At 42.7% G+C, this 17,338-nt stretch overlaps 1 protein-coding gene across 14 annotated transcripts in view; it reads left to right on the plus strand.

Moving 5' to 3' along the window:
• The window catches only part of adgrb2 (adhesion G protein-coupled receptor B2), a 217,196-nt gene that overhangs the window by 149,683 nt on the left and 50,175 nt on the right, over window positions 1-17,338 (plus strand). For all 14 annotated transcript variants that reach the window (XM_034599688.1, XM_034599694.1, XM_034599693.1 and 11 more), the window contains exon 16: window positions 11,236-11,362. In XM_034599688.1, coding sequence (XP_034455579.1) covers window positions 11,236-11,362 — 127 coding nt within the window. The remainder of the gene's footprint in view (window positions 1-11,235; window positions 11,363-17,338) is intronic.

The raw sequence follows: 17,338 nt of genomic DNA on the forward strand, positions 1-17,338 counted from the left end.
TGTTTTCTTATAGCGCTTGCTGTGAGGCAGTTTATTAAAAATAAAAACATCATTTTTTTTTTTTAACTGAGCGAGAGTAACAGATGCGCTGAAATGTAAATTTTGACATTTAAATTTTTGTGATGAAACTGGAAAAAAAAGGAGGTTAACTCATACTTTCCATCTCCCTGATCTCAAATGCCTTTTTATTAATGAACTGCTTTAGCATATGTTCTTCATGTTTGCCCAGCGTCAGCGACAAACACTGACACGCTAAATCTTAACAGCGTAGCCACCGGGAGGAGGGAGGGGGGTGCTGGTCCGACGGGGGCTTGCTCCACTTTTCCATCTGACGGAGCAGAAGGGATCAAGACTGTGTCGAGCAGCGCGGCAGCACATCAAGAGGGAGTGGGCCGGTATATAGGGCTTACACGGGCTCTGCCTCCGCTGGGCGTCACAGGACGTAGACGGGCTCTTAGCTCATTCCCCCCCCCACCCAGCAATCACAACAGTCCTTAGAGAGCGTGTTAACGTGGGACGTTCGATTCTCAGCGCACGACAGTCGGATTTAGGGGACTTTTGATGGCTCTAAGAAGCTGTTACGTGTTGAGATCAGTTCTAAGTAGTAGGCTACCAACAAGTGTGAACTTAAGCCATGATTCTTTTTTTCGGCTACTGGACCTCTTGGATAAACCTGGGCTGCTTGCGTTTAGGACTTTTTTTCGTTTGAGTGAAGAGTCAATGTAAAGCTGGTTAGGAGTCATTATGCTTTATTCTTATTGATTGCATAATGTGACCAGTGGGGGGTCAAATGGAGCACTGGACATGGTTAGCCTTTAGAACTGCGACTGTTTCACCTGGACAGAGTCCTCGATGGAAATGAAGTGATCAGTATTTGTGTGTTTAGATTAGAAGTAGTGAATAAGAAGAAGTTCTCTGCCGGCCGTTGGAATACATTTTACTGCCGGAGCCACTCGGTGAGTAACATCGATTTCCTCTTTCAAAATCTATTCTGGGTTTACTGGAAATACACACGGATCACATTAGCAACCTGAATTCAAGCGCAGTGTTTGCCTTATGCTTATCTTGTTGACTTGCACATTATCCTCTTTACTCTTGTGCGGCTGGAAGAGAGGGCAGTGTGTTCGTGCTTTGTGAGGCTCTGAATTGTCCCCGTGGCCTTGGGCGTCCCAGTTGAGCCCCCCCCGGCGAGATGCTTAGAAATGATCCTCTACGTTTTCTATGTGGTTTAACATTTGAAAACCAGGTTGCAAATATGTCGAAAAATATAACTTTGAATACTTTTCACCAGCATCAGAATGAATAATCCATTTCCTTCAGGAGCCACTCTCTTCAGAGCCAGGGCGGCGTGTCCATGTCACACAGAATGCTGGCAGTCAGAGAGGCAGGCCATTTATGGCTGTAGCTGAAACCTGTATCTGTGCTTTTTCTGTTCGCTCACTGGCCTGCACACCAGGGAGAAAGATAATCCCGGGAAAGAAGCTTATAAATTAGCTCATGGCCATGCCAGAGATCAGATTGGACCAGTGGAGGTCAATGACAAAGCATCCTGCTCACATGGAAATGAGGGAAGAAGCGCGAATGGAAGGTTTTGCGCGACATCTCACGTTGCACGGGCCAAACGAGAGACGAGGAGGGATCAAATAAGGGCCGTAAATGTGTCCGTGTCAAAGATTTATTCAGATGTGCTTTTTAAAAGTAAGTGAACATGAAATGAGAATTTTCCTTAACAGTTATGGTGTTGTAGATTTATTGTGGACCAAACACTTCTGAGTTTTTCATATGCCTGACCTTGCGATGTCTTCCTACTTAATTTGGTATTCGTGTGTCATATTGATCCAGCCACGGTAGTGAAGCACGTGTCAGGAGGCTATTTGGATGACTACTTCAGCGTTGATTTTCTCCCACTGAATCACATACACAGGATTCAGATGAAACGAAACATATTTCATCTACAAGTAACATTTTAGAAACATAGGCTGCACAGTCTTACTCATGAACATCACAGGAAGCTCCAGATAATCTCACAGCATGTTCTTGTGCTTATAAGGCAGTCAGTCAGTGGACGAGAGGAAAAGCTTAGGTCTTACAAACATTTATATCTGGGTCAAATATACTTATTTATGCATGCACACACACACACACACATTGCTATGCAGGCCTTCTTGTGGAAAGTACTGCAGTGTGGATGTGTACTGGCCAGTCCTGCATAATAGGAAGTATGGAGAGTTGAGTGCCGCTGATTTATGTCGGGTGAAGATTTTCCTCGGTGCTTTTTGGCTGAATTGAGAGTGAAAGGCGTATATACCCACAGCATCGGTGAGTGTAAGACCCATCACTACTGTTCCACCTCTTTGAATCTAAGAATTAAAATGTTGATACTGTTAGACACATCCAATATGTGAGATCCGATGTGAGATGGTAAGATGGTCCGACTTTAAACTAACCTGAGGCACACTCTGCAAATATGTTGGATATTGCCAGAGATTGTAAAGATGGTCTCCACTTGCTCCCATTGTAGAGAAATTAAGCCAAAACATCCATGATACAGCTGCCACCATCTTCCACTTTTGATGTCAATCTCAGCTGTCAATCATGACTTTTCACGTTTTTATAGCATCAAATAACTAATTTAAACCGAACTTAGTTGGAATAAATGAGCACTTGGACGTATATCAATGAGAACTGCCTAAAATGACAGAAACCATCATTCAGAAATATTTATTTCACACATCCACTGACACGGAGAAGGAGGCGGGTTTATTAACTATACTGCAGCCAGCCACCAGGGTGCAATCCAGATGATTTGGCTTCTCTTCAGGGCAGCTGTCGTGTCTTCCAACCTTATCTACAGTTAATGGATCTGACCCGTAAAACTCCGAATGCCGGATCAAAATCTGAATTATCTATGACCCTATGTCGCTGTATTTTTATGGTCTCTCTTGAAAATGAGATTCAGACTTTAAAGACACATCCCATTTAAATGAAGCTTTAAAAAAAAAGAGCAAAAAGCATGCATTCAATACATAATTCAGTTTTCTCGCAGTGAGAAATCAAATTCATTCGGTCTTATATGTGAAAAACATAAAACTAACATAGTAATAAAATAAAAAAAGAGAGTAATGACCGTTCCGTGGCCAGATTAAGACTCAGAATGTTGCATTTAATGTGATTTCAGACAACAGCTGGGCTGCGGGGCCAGGATTACATGTGTGACCCTGTGCTCATCAGTACAGGCAGAGAATCACAGCACGATTACACATGCACCATTGAAGACATTTCAGCACCGACACATCGGTTGGTGTGAATTTGTCCGTTTAAATCTTCTTAACTCTATAGCATGAGAACCTTATGGCAGTAACTTAACCATAGAGGTCTCAGCATAATGGGATAACATGAAAACAATTGCATTGCCCGTCCTATATGTAATTTATTGAGGTTGTTTTTCTCACCGTGACTTACATGTGATGACTTACACTCAGCCATCATTAATTTGAAGATTTACTGTGGCTTCACTCTGTACATAAAAATGGACGTAGACTACGTGAAGCCAATGCTTGAAACCTGTGTTCTCTGAAATAACCAGCAGAGGGCGACTCACTTAGTTACTAAGGAAGCCTAAAAAAAAAAAGACCCTTTATTTCACTTGATTTAAAACATCATTTTCATGCAGAGGTCATGGTCTCACTTGCTAGTTTCAAGTCTTCTTCAACACAGCGTGATGTTGATTTTGTTAATTATGATCCTATTTATTTGTATTCATTTGTTCTTTTGCACTTTGTAACCTTGTTTAGATAAGTGCGATACAAATAAAGTTATTATTATTATTATTACTTAGAGAATAAGAGATGATAAAATATGGTTTGCATTGGGGCATGGATGCCGTGTGATTGGCGTCTATTACCATCCCATTGGGCAAAGGTTGTAGGTGGGTGTGCCTTGTCCTTGATCTCTCAGTCAGGCTCCACCCCTCGCCCTTCCAAATATGGTTGCTTCTGGTTTAATTGCAGTGTGATATGTAAGGATTATATTTTCACATTATCTGTTCTTCACCTTTCTTTTCTGTACTTTTTACAGAATGGCACAATGCATGATTAACCACACGGCATCATGCAACTACAACAAACATTGCATTAGGGAGAGATGGTAGTCGGCACAATAGTGTAAAAACAGGAACAAAAAACCTGCGGAACAAAAGAAGATACAGAAAAATGTGCCTGTTCCCATGCAACACTCAGGTTGTAATTGTTGTCTCAGTGTGTCATTGGTACTGATGTACAGTGGCGATTTTCGGTATCTGTGCGTCTGTGTCCTCCTGAGGCCACTTATCTCCATGATCCTGAAAATCCCTTTCTACTACGACAAGCCCCAGTCCTTCTGTCCGTGATTCATAAGATCTCTGTTTGCAATGTGTATCAGCAAGTGTCACTCTGAATTACAATGACTTTACTCTGTCACACGTTACAACATTGCTTATACAGTGCACTTCACAATATCTGGCACTGGATATTGAATTCAACCTGTTCAGACTATCCTCGGCGCTTTCCTCATCTCTTTGCATGTATTGCAGTTTGCTTTTCCCCCCACTATATTTGTTCCCCTGTGTAAAGTCTTTGCTTGTCGGTGATTCTGACCACAAGTGACACAAAGGCAAATATTTTGCTCGTATTTGACGGAACGCGTTGCCAGACATGAGCGCCGAGAAGCCGACTAATGGACGCGGCGCATGCAATTTCCCACTATCAAATTAAAATGGACCAAAGTATATATTTTGTTGACAGTCATCTCGTGAATCAGTTTTGACAGCGTTTGCCAGCAGCTAAAATTAGCTGATAATGTTAATCTTTATTACATCAATGACAGCTAATGTGAAACAGCATTTCTCATGTAAATCTGGTTTGAATGCTTGGCTGGGGCTAGACATTAAATGTTACCCATACTGTGTGTTCGCAGCTATGAGGAATAATGCAAAGTCAATGCTCTAACATGTTTTTTAAAAGGGCAGAGCACGTGTACCATGAGGATTAATGAAGATTTTATTCTATATTTTCTGGCATGTCTGACATTTGTTGCCAGCTAAAGATAGAGTCTTGCTTTATGTGTCTGGCAAATATGATTTTTTCTTTTTTTTCCCCGATAGAGCTGACATCAAGCACTTAAGGTTTAAGAATTCAGAGCATGTTTAACCTTTTTGTTTCTTAACAAGGGGCAATTGGCTTTCATAGCACTGCCCTTTTATTCAAGAGTTGGTGCCAATTTCTTCTCGATGGACATAAAAGGTCAACCCAACCCTTTTGTTCGGGAACAATTTTTTCCTATTTTTCTTAACAGCCGCTACATCATTCAACTAGCAATTGGGGAGTACAATTAAGAGCATTGTGCCACGGTCCCTCAGTGGTCACTGTGCATGTTTTAGCATACTGCAGAGGAAATAGGGTTTTAGCTCTGTTGGTTTCATCTCCAGCATGGCCCAGATTCTTTGCCACCAACTGTGTGGATTTAACAGCCATGAAAATTCCAGTTTTTAAACATGTAAACGTGTGGTTTTGTTTTTCTCCACCAAAAGATCAACATTTTATAACTGCTCCCCTAGATTCCACTTAAATATTGTGCATTCATGATCCCCCAGGGGATTAGTCACACAGACGTTCCCCTGACTTTTCATATAATAATAATAATGATAATACATTTATAGTTCTTTAAGTGTATCGTTCTATAAGCAGGTCAATGTTTTGTCACGTCCACTCAATTATTACAACATCTACAAGATGGATTGGCACAAAGCTATGTACAGACATTCGTGGTTTCCAGATGATGTATCCTGATGACTTTGGTGATCCCCCTCACTTTTCCTCTCTATGGGCAGAATGCTGTTAGGTTTTGTCCAGACATCCATGTTCCCCTTCAGGTTTCTTTGTGTGTGTGTGTGTGTGTGTATTTAGAAAAATGCACCATCTGGTAGAGATGATGAACATGGCGAACGTTTCATCTGCTACAAACTCAGCATGTTAGCTGATGATAGCATTTAGCTCTCAGCAATGATGTGCTTCACTACAGCATCACGGTTCCACTTACAAGGCTATAGACTCTTAGTGTGTTAAGGATATAGTGTATGTGTTTTGGCTCAGGTAGATCCCAGTAAACAGTGTGAGCTCCATGTGCATCAAATAAAACTGTATTCTTTGTCGAAGTCAAGACTAAACAACAGATGTGTTGATTATCAAAATGCGACCTGGATGATGCTGTGTATATTTACACATCTTAGCATTTCCCCCCCCCCCGGATAATACCATATTAATATCTTTGCAGTATATATTTGGGATCCACAGCCTATAACGCAGCCGTACTGATATATGCACCTGTTTGTACATCTGGTACCTGTTTTCCACGATAAGAGGAGTCGGCAGCAGCTCCAGGCTCATTCAAATGCTCCCAACAAAAGTAAAACAAAAGCCGCGTCCTTTTAATCTTCCCCCGCGAGCTACACCCATCTGATAATCTAATTCTTCCATGAGCCCACAGCGTGTGTGATGCACAGTCTGTATCCGTGGCTCTTGCGGTTGCTTCCAAATTGTCGGTGAAATACGAACTGAACAAAAGTCGAAGCGGGCCATTTGCTGAAAGGCAACATAACCAACAATTAAATCCATCTGAACTAACGGTCAGCAGTTAATTAAACTGGAAATGCAGCAGCCAAAACAAGGAGGTCACAGATAATGTGTGTTAGTGCATGCCTGTTGGTGTTATCTTCCGCGACCCCCCACTGTGAGCTACCAGACAGCTTCTCATTACCCCAACGTCCCCTTTGCTGCCAGAGAATACGGGATGTGCCTTGGCTGAATGTGCCCAGACTGTATGTGTTAGCAGTGAAACGCATGCAGGCCTTCCCATGTGCATCTGCCGTGCTTTAAGTTGCATAAATCAGCACATATAACACTTCCCGCTTCCTGTCCGTGAAATGTGCAATCTTTAATGCATGTGCAGTAACAGTCCACATGGAGATGCTTTACTTGTATGAACGGAGCCATTTGTAAATATTTCACACGCCGTCTCCTGGGAGTTCACCGGCAGAACTTAGGTTTTACATACATGTGTAGACGTAACATGAGATGAATCCTATGTAAGCAGATGGAATCCGCATTAACATGGATGTCATTTTCTCGTTAAAAGTGCACATACGTATTTCTTGCATTCTTGTCTGTCACCCAATCCTCGCCCTCTCTCTCTCTCTCTCTAACCCGCACACAGCTGCACACCGTGTTGCTCCCTGTCAAGCTGTCGCCTCACCGCTGCGATCGTCTTTCCGATCTTCAGTCTTTGACGTGTCACTGTGCTGACGATGATCATCAGGGAATTAGTGCTCACATCTCATTATGGATATTATGAATTGAGTGTCTCTCTCTGTGTGTGTGTGTGTGTGAGTGTGTGATTATATGTTTGTATGTTTGAGTGTGTGTGTGTGTGTGTTGCTTTCCTTCATGTGTTGGATACACTTTCATTTAAGTGGAGACATTCCTGTCATTTACTCTTCCACTAATCGTGTTTGATCGAGAGATGCGGCGCACTGTGTTTAACATGTTGTCTTTAGCAGTTGCTCCTTGTACTTTTTTAGCCGTTTAATTCATTTCTTTGATGAAACCACAGTTTGATCCCATTTTCTTTTTTATTGGGGTCAAGATACAGTTCAGTGTATACATACCTCTAGTATACAGGAAAGCAGTATTGCACAGTGACTTGATGGGCGAGCAGAGCAGAACAACCAACTCCGCCTGACCTCCCTGGGGCTCGAAGCAAAACTTTGCTACCTACAGTCACGCCTGACTCCCCAGTGCTCCCGCTACCAGCCTCCCTCCTTATTACATTTTGCTCCATCTGTTGGTTTCAGTTTCAGAAAGAAAGCTGCAACCGGCATTACATTACAGGCTAAACAAACAGCCCATTCCAAAAAAAGACGTGCACTAGTGCATAAGAACTTGCAGAAAATATAAAATATAGAAAAATAAAAGAACATAACACTGCTTGGTTATTATTATCAGCTACATATTTTAGACCACACCTCGTGTGCCTATAAAATGTGAACATTTAATTTTGTGCAGGTGCAAATGAAAGAATGCTCTTGTGCGACAAGGCTTTTCTGAGCTGCAGTTTGTCCGTAAACCATTGGCTTTCATCAAACATAATAAATAGTTGGATTTGACTCTCAGTTTTGTCAGGCACAGTGTTACAGAACAGCCCAGGAAGTAAGCAAGACAGAGTCACACAGCCCAGTGAGGTCAGTGAGACAGAGAGATCCCCTATAGAAGCTATTTCACAAATCTGTTATATGATGACAAAGAACTTGGAGAGGAGAGAGCACAAGTTTTTCTGAGGTTGATCAAACAATTACATTCACGACAGGTAGTCCTAGCTTCCGGAGACGATAGCATACCGCTGCTGTTAATGAGCACACGAAGGCAAGCGGGCGACAGGAGATCCATCAGGGTCAAAACTGCTCTTCTGAGACGCGAGACATCATTTCCACTTTGGCATTGTTTAAACTCATGTCTATTTTTGAACTCTATATGGTCGAACACTGCTTGCCTTGCTTGTCCTGATGACAGAGTGCTGCAAAGGTCTTCCCATTTTGTTGTTTGAAAAAGGATGCAAAGTGTGTGTCACAGAGCTGAATGATGATTGTAGTATGAAAAAACTACACAAAAGCCTATTGTGTTTTCAGTGTGGGATTTGTGTTGGATTTATCGCAACAATATTGAGGAAAACTACCCTAATATATGATTAATTTACTTGTTCGGTATCCCTACATTATCAGAGCATACAGTATTTTTCCCTTTTTGGAGTACATACAGGAAGAGTATATGTTGGGAGAATCTTTTTTAATGTTAAACTATATTTTGGTTATTTCTCCAAAGTCAAGATAAAATAAAAACATGTTCTCAAGAGATCCATAAGTATTACCATTAACAAGCCACAGCTTATCATTTGCCTGAGATGTAAACAGTGCTCAGCTGTACTGTACTTCCAGGCAAAGCCCACACGTTTTTATTGTATTGAGTGATCTGAAGATTGCAAATCCAAGTCCTCACACGGACAACACAATTTTCTCTCCAACCCCTTTTGAGGGTACTTATTGCTATTAGCTTGAGATGAGGTGATTAAGTTCTCCACTCAGCCATTGGCAGTGAAAACCGTGTAAACCCTGCTCTCTGCAGTATGATTACATTTCATCTTCCTCTGCTCTACAAATGTCTTACGGGAGAACGAACAAAAATTAACCAAATTCACAAGCTTGTTTATTAAAAAATTACACAATTGAAATACTTTTTTTGTATCTTTGACATGTCGTAGTCGTCATTCCCCAATGTAAAGGTTTGTTATCATTGCCAAGCATTGTCTGAAGGAGGATGTGGACAGCTAAGTTCCGCCTGTAATGCACATCAAAGTTTTCCTTTATGACCTCAAAAGAAAAAAACTTTCCTCATGTCTTTTGGTGTCTAGTTTTAGAAATTCTCATTTCTGATGCGTGACATGACTCACTTACTTCCACCTTAGTTTTGGAAAACTTCTCCTACATCTACTCCATAACATTTGTGTTTAATGTAACTTTGTATATTATTAGTTTTGTCAGTATAAATCATCTAGTGCATTGTTTATTTTCTTTGTGAAGTATATTTGGGAAATATTTCACTACTTATCTACTAATTCCTGAAATCTTTGCTTGTATGTGGAACGCATAACTCACTAACTGTTCATATCATCATCCTCCCACTTGGCATTCCCGTCTTGTTAAGGGCCCAAGGAAGTGTAGTGTTCAATTGAATTACACAATTTGGACATATGTTCCATATAATTAACTTTGAATAATCCAGCTACCAGTGCTGTGGCTGGGACTCAGCGCATTCACAACCACGGCAACTGAGTCAAGCTTCAGCAAACTCTGAATTCACACGTGAACAGCCTTTACTCGCTGCAGCTCAATTACTACAGCTCACCTTTACAGTTTCAGAAAGAAAGATGCAACCAGCATCACCACAGGCCAAACAGGCTCATTCCAAACAGACAGGTTTACAGCCTGCAAAAAAAAACACCTTTACATATTATTTATAAAGAGTTAACACTCAAAAACTCAAGTGATACTTCAACCCTGGAACCCTGGAAGTTCAGTGACATTTGATCACTGAAGAACCAATTCACAAATGTCATCACGTTCCTATCTCAATGTTCAAACTTGATTGATTTGCGCCGTGTAGCATGCGACATTACTTTCTCCTCACTGAACCACACTCACCTCAAACCAGTTAGAATAAAAAGAGAAGCAGAAATAAAAAACTGATTGTAGGATCTCATTCCTCTTAGCAGGTTGACTACAATGATATGCTCTCAGGGCCTTTAAGTCCCGCTGCCCCATCACAACGTCCCTGCGATCGCTTCTGCTTTTGTCCCCCATAATGTTTCTACCCATCTTAGGTGACTGCATGAAGCAGCGTATACCCAGGGTTAAACATAAGTTTAATGTGTAATGCGATCTGCCACGGTAATTAGTTCAGATAGAATCGTATTGATTGACCTCCGCACTCAACCTTCTATTGAAAGCACTTAGACGGAACTGACGGAGGGGGGTGAAAAGAAAGGGAGGACAAGAAAGATGTAGAGTAATAAAGTGTACAAGGTTTTGTTGTGTGAGATTCTGCACACGCGTCCCCTCGTTGGATGTCAAAGCAATTGACCGTTTAGCGCTGAATAACCCTGTCCACCGTTTAAGCCACGATGCTTTTTGTCAAATGTTGGCTTTTACAACCCCCTGTCTGTTTATCCTCAAGGCCTCAAGACTCCTGGGGTAAAAAAAAGAGGTGGGATAGAGAGAAAAGAAAAGAACAAAGATGAGGAAGGAAGTGTTTAGGGTGCTGAACACGGAGAAGACTCGAGAACAAATGGGGTGACAGGCGCATCTAAAGAGCCACTCAGTGTGTGTGCGTGCGTGCGTGCGTGCGTGCGTGCGTGCGTGCGTGTGCTGATCACTGCATGTTGGACCTATAGAGTGAATGGGGGAACTTGGTGAACTTGAATGTGAAACTTTCTGTCCATTTGAGCTGCAACCTCCTATTGGTGTGTGTAGTCAAGTGACAGCTTTGTGTGTGTGTGTGTGTATTTGTCTCACAGTCACTGTTAATGTCCCCTGTGACAGCCCCCTCACCCCCCGTTACCGCTAACCCCCCCCTCTCTTCTCCCCACCTCCAGGGAAGCTGGCGCGGAAAACTGGGGCACAGAAGGCTGCCAAACCCTCGCGTCAACCGCTGTCCACACCAAATGCCTGTGCAGCAGGATCTCCACCTACGCCGTGTTAGCGCAGCAAGCTAAAGACCCGGTGAGTCACAGCGATGCATTGGCCTGATGTACTCATGTAGGACTCGGGGAGAGGGAGGGGGCGAACGAGGCAGCGACGACCAGAGGCCAGGTCAGTGAGCTGGATGGGTCACTGCAGTATGAGCTTGGCTGGCGTCCCCTGTCAGATGGATTTTACTGCAAATTGCAACAGGCTGTTAAGGGCTTGTCATTTGCTGTCTTTATAGAGAGATGCGCTCGTACGACCTGTGTCTTACTTTATCGCGAGCATCTTCTGTTGGAGGGAAACGGGTGCAGCCTGAACATAGTTGTCAGTGTTAAACTTTGTGCAAGAAGCCCGCTTTGATCGCGGTGTCGTTCACTCCTCGAATTAACTCTTGATTGGCTGTTACTCTCCGGCTTATGGAACTTTTTTTGGGGGGAGATAAAGGTCAGTTTTCCTCAGCGAGCTACTTCCATGTGATGGGAGAGAGAGAAGAGGCATCCGGAGAAAAGAGAGAGACTTCCATTGGGTCTGTGTGTGTGATTTTTGCCTGCAGCACATACCCTGTGCCTCTATAAATAGTTCATGTGCCTTGCATTGTGCGTTTGACATGATTAAAGAAGGCTTTTTAGCCGTCCGGGGGTAATGTCTGTTCTGATGCATTGACCCAATCTTGTGTATTGCACTGATGGACATCCAAAGACCTGACAGCTCTTAGTTCACCTTCCTCTCGGAGTCCAAAAGACCCAAATTCATTAATTGCTCTGTACAACATCCCGGGAATGTCACCCCATTTATTTCCCACCTCCCTGCTATCCACACCTAACCCAATTTATTATTTATACCCACTTTCTTGCACCTTTTTTTCTTCTTAGCCATATTTCTCCTCTGACTTCTCTTCTTATCAGTTTTCCTTCTCCTCCCTTTTTATCGCCCTCCTCTTTTGCCACCTCTTTCAGCCTCCTTCTCACCTTGTTAACACTTCCAGTTGTTGTTCTCACTTTATGCCACAGCTCATTGACTGCCGTGGTCGCAAAATGTTCCCTTTAGCTTTGGCTGTTAATTTGTCTCCATGCTTACTTGTGCCCAATACCCACAAGGACAGTGATTACATTAAATAATCAGGGAGTGCAAGGAGATGGAGTTTGGCTAAATTTGTTCTTACACACTAGAAGCAACGAGAGGTTTTCTTTTTCCCCCCCCTCGCTTAATGGTTAGTTTAGAAAATTGAGTCAGTAAAGCAGATCCCTAAGCACTGGAGGAGAACTCCAGGTGTCACAGAGATGGGAAGTGACTGTGAGGAATGGAGGGTGTAGGGGAGGAAATGTTCAACCAAACAGAAAAGGCAGTTCGGTCTCAGCTGGAAGGCAGAGCAAAGAGGGAGAGAGCAAGCGAGAGGGGTGGGAAGGAGATTTTCCGCACTAAGTAATAATGCATTACAAACAGCGTGGCTGAGATAAAGAGCTGTACACTTATGCGGACATCTATTCTTGAGTAACCTGTTCACATTGTTCAAATAGCAGTGGTAAGTGCTATACGGAAGACATTAATGTCCCTGTGTCTACATACCTTCCGCATCAAACGTGAAAAAATACAAGATGTGGCTATGCATTGATAGAGTTTAGGTTCTCTTTATGTCAGGCAGACAGCAGTAAGAGAGCTTAGTGTTGTAGAGCTGTAAATTGAAAGAAGGAGCTTGTTCTCAAGATAGTGTTTTGACCATTGTCTATTTTTATATTCCCATTACAAGTATTTGCTTATTATTGATATTTTTATAAGTAAGTATGAAATGACGATGTGCAAACAGTGTGGCGATTTAAAAGGAGTCACTCATAGCGATGACCCACTGGAGTATTATCCCCTGATTCTGTACCTCTGTCCAGTTTCAGTGAGAACTATTGTTCATTTTATTTTATTGTGGAGCCGTCCTCAGCAACAGAACTACAAACAACCGACAAACACAGATAACAACCAGTTGGTGAACATGTATTCACTATAGAGTCAGATATTACCTTTAGGAATTGGTAGGGACCCAAACCCCAAAGATTCACACTAACTCCTGTTGTACCGCTGTACTCTCTCTAATAACCAGCTGGCTTGTAAAGGATTTCTAAAGCACACCATGTAGGGTTCTATTTGATTTCCTTCTCCACTTCCCTACCCCCCCCTTTCTATTTTATGAAGTCTAAAGAGGGTCAGAAATATGGTGATGGCCCTCAGGTGAGTAACTCTAATGATTTATTTTATTGTACCTCAAAGCCTGAATTACTCCACAAGGGTCTGGGACCAATTACAGAACTCAGAGAAACATTCATTCCCATTATGTGGAAAAAAACACGATAGCTGCGACCTATAAGCTGAACGGGTCATTCCAGAGGCTATTCCTGGTTCCCGGGACTTCTCTCTCTCTCTGCCGACCAATATTGACTTTTCCCTCGACACACTGCGAGCAGGTCGTCCATGTCGAGTAAAAGAGGGGGAAAACGCATTGACGTTTGTGACATTTGTGACATCTGTGAAGAGTATGTTGGTTATTAGCGATTCATCACTCTGCTTTCTGGTACCAACCATTAGACCCAGTTGCTGAGGACCGGAAGGTATGGGTCAGTGTTTGTGTGTCAATGGCCCTCAGTCAGAAGCTGTTGTGGCCAGCGCTGAGTGCAATTTGTTGCTTTAGGGTGTTCCAGAGTTAGCTTTTTATTCCAGCGGAAATTGGATTCTACAAAAGAGGAGGGAGAGACAGATTGAATTTGGCATCGCATAAAAAATATATAAAAACCAGCCACATCCATGCCAATGCAGACCACTATAGGTATGGATGTTTGCACTTAAAAACAAACACACACACAAACGAGGACTCATATGTTGTGTCCAGGCTGTGCGGCTGCTGGAGTAGAGCTGAGTATCAGCAGCCCAGCTCTGACAGCTTATCCTGGGCCTTGGCGCTAGGGACAAGGGGGGTTGAGGATTAACCTCCATGTTTAATAGAAAAGGGAGGAGAAGGAGGTATGGGAGGGGGTTTTGGCGGTGGAGGGATTTAGAAGCAGCGCTGCCATTACAGGCCGTTTTTACAGTAGAGTGAGGGATAGCCAGTTAATCCTGTTTACTTTCAATAGCCTCTGAGATTTCCGTGTGTGTGTGTGTGTGTGTGTGTGTGTGTGTGTGTGTGTGTGTGTGTGTGTGTGTGTGTGTGTGTGTGTGTGTGTGTGTGTGTGTGTGTGTGTGAGTGTGTATGTGTGTGAGTGTGTATGTGTGTCCATGGAGAGACCTTCACTATCAGACACAAGACAGAGGTTGTTACTTTGGAGAAACAGCGGAGAGAGAGAAATAGTTGATTGAGTGAGGTCATGAAGCCATACAATAAGCCAAGCCACTTAATTCCCAAAATGACTGCAGTGGGAATACAAACCCCACGGATACGTCTGGACTCATTGCTTTCACCGCGCTCATTGGGATCATGGGATTTGGAATAGACGGAGGTATTGGCTTTATAAAAGTCAGTTTAACATCTTGCGCCTCCAGTTAATCGAACGAGTTTATGCCTCTTTGCATCATTTTTGTCAGCACATAAGGCTGCTGTCCTAGTTGTGTTGGAATTGATTACAGTGCCCCTCTCCCACTGGTTTGCTGGGCTACAGTGGGAATGGTAGCTCGCACTAACCTAAGCAGGTAACTAGGAATGTAAGTGAAAAGGTCGGTAGTTCAAACGGAACGTGAGACCTTGATCCAGTCGGCCTATAGCAGCGCACAAACAAACAAACCCTTTGGCTGGGAGATGAAAAATACCACAGCAGGCACAGAGGAGAGGGGATGCCTTCTCTGTTTCCATAAATTATTCAGAAACCAATTACTGTATCAAAGCAATTTTCTCAAAAGAACAACATGTGAAGTGACTTTTTTCTCTAAAAGCTTTCTCACAGCTTCTTTTACCTGCCACACTGACTGCCCCATCATTCTCATGAAATGATTGGTTCTACTTAAGATGGATTGCAACGGGTTTCCTCTGCTATCATTAGCGCTCGCCGGCACCTAATCAGGATGGAAGAATCTCGGGGCTCAGTCTATTATTTAGACTTATTATTGCCTGCAGTTCTGTGAGGGCATGACGGGGACGAATGAGGGGCCACAAGATGGCAGCTCATATTTGAATATATTACAACCTAACTGGACATACCTTGCATAAAGGAAACAAAGCTTTTCCTTGATGAAGACTTCAAGGTTACAGTATCCAAATATCTTGTACTTGTCAACTGTAATTAAAAGATGAGGGTTGCGACAAATTTACGAGGAACCTTGCAAGGATCCACATCAAAATCTTTGAATCCCTTTGTCACGTTAATTGAAAGTTAGTTGAAATATTTTAGATGCGTTTCCCTGTGAAGATGCATAATGATTGAGTGTTGTTGTGGCAAGGACAAGTTTACTGGCTAATTGGATATTTTAACATTGAGTAGACAATGTTGTTTCGGATGTGTGGGTGTGCGCCCGCATACAGGATAACAATTTGATTGAGGGGTCGAGAACAGCTCTGGTGGTTTTTTTGTGCTGCGAGGGTATGATGCCCCTCTGGTCAGCTCATAATTAAAATGTGACAAAGATTGTGTGGACCATAGAGTGTTTCTAAAGATGGATGACATGAGTGCTTCCCACAAACCAATCCATCGCCACCTGGTGGCTGGCCGCAGGATCAATTATAAATTCCGTCTTCTTCATGTTAGCAGATAGGACGTGGACTAACATGTATTTAACTCAAAGTACACATTCATTTTTCTCAAAGATGGTTTCTTTCCTTTCCGGTTGCTCTTATCACACTGGTGTATGTTCAACTGTTCATTGTTTGGCTTTGATTGGTTAGGATTAGCTAAGCTAGCTAGCAATACGCTTCCTGATTGACAGCTGAGACTGACTCAATATTGGTCGAGTGCATTTATCAGCGAGACCTCGCAATCCACAGCTCCATTCCCCGATAGTTACTGGGCAGAGCCCGAATGCATAAGATGGCAGCTCTCATATCAGGGATATTTGGGCTTCATTGCTGGCTAGTGGGAGGAAGTGGAGACACTTTATTTACTGTCGATGATTTGAAATAACAAGACGTATTGCAGTAAGTGTTGCAGTGCTTCTGTCCCTATGGTTTGAGATAGCCCTTGAAGAAATGCTCTATGTTGCCATATGTTCTTACTTTGTGTTGGATCAGGGCTTTACTCTGTAGCTGATATTCTACATTTAGCCTCAAATAGCCCTGCAAACCTGAATCTTATATAGAAAAAAAAAGGCCAGCACTTGAAATGATGACTTTACATTTTAAGTCACTATGTCAGCCTTGTAGGTTGTCACAGACTGACAGGAGACTTATGGCTTGTCTTGAGGCCACTGAAGTCAGAGTCTGTCAAGCTGAAACCTGGAGGGTCGGCGGAATTGATTCAGTTGAAGCACATCACAGGTTATGTTTACCTAGTGCTGTCACGGCTTCACATGCGATCGAATCGCAGGAACACTAGATTACCAATATGTAGAGACTTGCCACGGTCTGCCCATGTGTATTATAGTGTATTTGTGTGCCTGTTCCTATTCGGGGACAAATAGCAGCAAACGACCGCCGAGGTAAATACCTTGAATTTTGTAAATGCCACCTTTTCGAGAATTATTCAGCATTTCACAAGGGGCATAACATTTCCTCAGCCTAAATGGGAATGTTAGACACACCACAAAAAACCTGCATATTGCATAGTCTGAGATGGCCTCATAAAAAAAAATACAATATTGATTGTATGATGAAATGCCTGAAATTGCGTTTGTCTTTTCCCGACAATGAGCTGTTGTGGCTGTGAAAAAAACATTAAGCAAAAGCATAATGTGATGTTGTTATAACTCTGCATAACATCTTAAGAAAGAGGTTGGAAGAGGCAAGAAGCGTCTAACTTTGACACACTGTTCACATGGTTATTTAATATTAAAAAAAAGATTAATGCAAACCGAAGCGTCTTGATCTCGCCCCAGTGGCTGGCTGCAGAA

This window comes from Hippoglossus hippoglossus, chromosome 11, assembly GCF_009819705.1.
Source record: "Hippoglossus hippoglossus isolate fHipHip1 chromosome 11, fHipHip1.pri, whole genome shotgun sequence".
In the NCBI taxonomy this organism is placed as follows: domain Eukaryota; kingdom Metazoa; phylum Chordata; class Actinopteri; order Pleuronectiformes; family Pleuronectidae; genus Hippoglossus; species Hippoglossus hippoglossus.